Below are 4,811 nucleotides of genomic sequence, written 5' to 3' on the forward strand. Positions count from 1 at the left end.
GCGTGATGAGGGTGCCATGCTAAGTGCAACAAAACAAACCACCTCCGCTTAAACGCCTCTATTCAAAACACTTTGCACCGTTCCTTGCCATTATTTGTACTGAAACTGTATGCATGCTCTCACATGAATACTGATTTCTTCACAAGCCATTGATTTTAGCGTTCAGTGCCGACTAAATTTGTTTTCGTACTTGACTAAAGATGCTTGTCTTGCAGTGCAGTATTTGGTAAAGTTCAACATGGGGGAAAATATCTCTCAACCAATCAGCTGATGTTAGCTGACAGCACAGAGGCTTTTTGTGCAGCGCTACTGTGAAAGTGTATAAGCAGATACTGTCTCAGGCTAATGAGGTATTATTTTTCAGATAATCTAATAATTCAGAGAGTGAAAGAAGCATTATTGATTTGGGCTTTTTTTCATCTGTAATGAAGGCAAAGAGTGTCTGGAGAATGGCTTATTAGTGTGTCTGCAAACTTTTCCTGTATGCACATGATGCCAATGTCAATAACAGCTTTCAATACATCAAAACGCTGCTGAGATAAAGCCTCCTTCCTGTTTACCATCATTGCAATCACCTGTTTTTGGAGTGTTAGCGATTAAATGGCTTTGGAAATTAAAATAAATCCAATTTGGCGTGAATCTTATGGACTGTTGGCTGAACGTTTGATGCATATGGCACTCAAAATGGAAAACAATTTGGGAGTTTCAAAGTCGTCATCTGATTGGTTGAATTCTACAGGTTTTCTGGGAGACGTGTGTTCTTAGACGGACTGCTGTTGTGATGCCAAACCCCCTCATGGAAGAAGAAAGCCAATGTGTTTATAACTGACAGTGATCGCTTACCAGGATAAACTAAACACTGGATTTTTTATTTATTTTTTTTAAGTATGTGAAGTTCATGGCATATACTCTACACCACTGTTGCAGTAAACTTTCACAACATTCTTGGATGAATGATTTATTAGATGCACGCCGGTCTGTTATTGTAGGGACATTGAATTCATTCCCCAAATCATGACACTGAACAAAGCAAATTGTGATTGGTTGCTTTACATGTCAGTCAGATGGCCTCTTGGGGATCTTTGGCCAATGGAAGCTACAATGCAGTCCAGACCTTCTGCCGTCAGTCTGAAGATCTTACTACGCAAGACTAGACAAACTGTGTACGAGCTGCCATGAAAAATCTATTGTGAATCTGTTCAAAATAGTAGAATGGAAAATGGTTGACCTTGAAAAACTGGTACTCATAGCATTTCAAGAAGTGCTTTGCAAAATGGATAGAAAAAATTGTGAGTTTAACCCTGTCACACATACGTTTAAAGACATAATGAAATTTTGACCAGTGGTGGTGCTGTTACCAAAGCTCAAGCATCCTCATTATAGCTGCTGATCACAAAGCCACCTTTATCTTTTCCTTTCATCCTCAGAAACATCAAAAAGAAACAACAAGAAGACTTTTTGAAGCATTTTAATGTAATCATCAGTCTTTGCTATGAGCAAAAGTACTTTATAATGAGTCAAAATATGTCCCGATGGGACGACTTCCCCATAGAGAGGAGATCCTTCAGAGGGTGTTACTTTGGTATTCCCTCGTCTTGAATATCAAACTGCCGGTTGAGTTTTGTGGACTCAAGCATAAGCTCGTAAAGGTGTCCGATCTGCTCATCTTGAAAGTCTTTGAGTTTCTCTTCTGATAAATCAGCGCCAAATGCCAACTTCTTGTTTCCCACCGCTTCCAGCACCTGCGTCTGTAGGGTGTCTTTGTAGTTCTACACAGGAAATAAGACGGAGACAAAAGCATTACTTATGAAAACATAAGCAACTTGTTGAACGTTGGTGACGTGACCAAAGCCTCAACATTCGTGTGCCTGTTATCGTTTCTTGTATTGATTTTACATTCAGACACAAGTGAGGTATTCATTTGATAAAGCGCTATTGATTTACTATAACAGACTGTGACAGAATGATTTATATCCATTTGTTGGAGATTCATTGATTGCAGTTCACATGATGAAACACAGGTCATGGGGGTTGCTGGGGGATATGTAGGATCAGGGAATCCACAAGGTCTAATGGAGGTCAATGCCTGCTCTCTCGCAGCCTGCTGAAATCACTCCCCTATATCAGTGATTAACATCTGTATGAAAGGTCCACACAGGTCTACAAAAAGTCTTACAAAACTGACAATTCTTCTACTTTCAAGTAAAATTGGCCTTCAAACGTATCAGAGTTGCAGGTTCTTTTTGTTAACTTGTTAAAGAACGGTTATTCCATTGTCGAAACATACTGGCTCTTCAAAGTGCATTCTTCAACTATTTTCATGACGCACTATTGCATTGTTCTTCAAGGTCTACATTATTTTGCTCTCTGTGGACAAAACAGCATCAAAATATTCTCACAGACTGTGTTTTATACAGCACCACAATGAAAGAAATGAACAAACATACAGCGTGACCATTGTAGTCTGATACATTCGTTTACAGAGGTGTAAAGAGTACCTGAATACCATACTTGAGAAATAGTTCAGACCTTACAGCGAAAATTAGCAACAGTGACTCAATTACAAGTCACCAATTCCAATATGACTTGAGTAAAAGTCTTGAGTAAAAAAAAAAAAAATATATATATATATATAAACAAAAAGTACCGATAAGAATACCGTTAAAGTACCGAATCGATAAGCAGTATCGGTAAGAGTAGTAATACCATTAAAACCTTAACGATACCCATCCCTAGCGATATGTAATTTTTCTTTGGCAATAATCGCCTTCAAAAATATTGCAATATCCGATAATATCATATCGCCCAGCCTTAAAGTAGTTGCATTACTCATCACAAATGTACTGGAGTAAAGAGTAAATCTACTTATTAAAAAATGTAGTCAAGCAGAGAGTAAAAGTTGCTAATATCTTTGATACTCATTAAAACTACAAAGTAGCCAAAAATATATTTAAGTACAGTAACTAATTACATTTACTCGAATACTTTACACCCATGTTCGTTTAAATGAATCACTCAAATATACTTGGTTTGATTCAGTCTTAATGATTCCCACACTCACAGCAAATCACCTTCAAGTCATGTCTGATTCATAATGTGTACTTTACAGCTAGAGATTCACTATACAGTTTTGCTGTATTGAAAAGTATTTTGATCATTAAAACAATCACTAAATTGTTAACGTATGGGTTTTGTTGTGGGTTGGATATTCTCAAAAGTACTAAAAGAATAATTGACTGGAATCAGGATCTGAACCAGATTTGTTACATAATATTCATATCCCCAATCCTTGTAAGTCTCTAGTACACACAGTCCCAGACTGCCACACTAACCATATTTGCACCGTACCGCTGATTCGATCATATGAGCTTGGGTTTTCTGACATCTTAATTGAAACTTGTCCAACACATCTGTCATGACTGCTTACAATCAAACCTACAAGACATTACAGAAAGACTCATTCAGAAAAACTCTGAAAACAAAACCATTAAGAACTCTCATTCACTCTCCTGACGTCTTGGAATTTGGATGCAATTCAATTTTGGAAATGTTCCATTTGTCTGAGAAGCTTCCTCCTCTACATAATGTAATTAGATTGAACATTTGCCAAGGAGTAATATTTTAAGAATGGAGGGGATGTGGGCATGCTGAATGGCAAGCTTTTTGGTGAAGCTCACCTTCTGAATATAAACACCTCACTTCCCATCTCAATGACGTAATCAGGCAACCCGTTTCATGCTTGTCAGGAGTAGCCTGACTTTCCCAAGGGCACAGAACTTTAAAGATCTATACCGATAAATAGATTAGCTCTATGTCCACTACTTTGTATGTACAGAATAGCTTGGAAACGTGCTGTTGAAATACCAGTGGATTCACTGTTATGTCAGTAGTCATTTAGAAGATGCTTTTATCCAAAGTGAAATATAGTAAAATAGTAAAGTACTTTTGTTCATAGTACAATTATTACATCCCATGGGAGCAACCTGAGGTTAATGGAGATGGTTAATGGAGAAGGCACCGATATACTTAAAACAAAAACAAGCAATGTCTCCAACAAAATCTGTCTAAAACAAAAGTGTTTTGGTGTTCATTTTGGTGGTTTACTTAACAGAAAACTTTGTGCTGACTGTGAAACACCTTTGAACTGCCATTGGTCCATGATGATTATATAATGCTGTGGAGCATATGAACTGAATGAAGAAATGATCCAGGAAATATTTCGCACATAAGGTTGCACACCTTATGTGCGAAATATTTCCTGGATCATTTCTTCAAGGTCAAACGAGTGAAAACCACAAGTACACTGGACTGAACTTCTTTTTTACCGTTTGTGAACCAGCAAATTTAGTTAACTAGCAATTTGTCACACCTGTTTTGATGGCTATGTGCAACAAGAAATCAAAAATAAGCCAGAAATAAACTCAAATGCTTGGTCTTATTATTATTTTGATGGTGCTTATGTTCATGTTCGTCTGCTCATTATTTTCAACCACGCCTTTTTATTTTATCACTTCACCCTTTACTCTTTCCTCCCCACTGACAGAATTTTCCGGATTTCTGTGTTTTCATTGGTGTACGGTAGGAGGTGCTATTACGCATCTTCTGAAAGAGTACTGAACATCTTGATCAAAACACGGCAAAGAAGAAGCAGAAACAAGTGATCGCACATGTAAGCAGATGCATTAGGTAAAATAACATGATCATCAACCATTAAACTGCATATAAATCAAAATTGCCTAACGTTAAACTTTTGTGAAAATGATCAAAAACACTGGCGATGGCTGGCAACTTTTTTTTTTTTTTTTTATTTT

The 4,811-nt window shown here is 37.2% G+C and overlaps 1 protein-coding gene across 1 annotated transcript in view; it reads right to left on the bottom strand.

Annotated features, from left to right (window-relative positions):
* Positions 1-1,574: 1,574 nt before the first annotated feature.
* The window catches only part of LOC107702681 (succinate dehydrogenase assembly factor 3, mitochondrial-like), an 11,063-nt gene continuing 7,826 nt past the window's right edge, over positions 1,575-4,811 (bottom strand). Inside the window, exon 2 of the mRNA XM_016505072.1 lies at positions 1,575-1,769. Within this exon, the coding sequence (XP_016360558.1) occupies positions 1,575-1,769 (195 nt within the window). The remainder of the gene's footprint in view (positions 1,770-4,811) is intronic.

The sequence above is a fragment of the Sinocyclocheilus anshuiensis genome, unplaced genomic scaffold, assembly GCF_001515605.1.
Source record: "Sinocyclocheilus anshuiensis isolate Anshui unplaced genomic scaffold, SAMN03320099.WGS_v1.1 scaffold1142, whole genome shotgun sequence".
NCBI classification, from domain to species: domain Eukaryota; kingdom Metazoa; phylum Chordata; class Actinopteri; order Cypriniformes; family Cyprinidae; genus Sinocyclocheilus; species Sinocyclocheilus anshuiensis.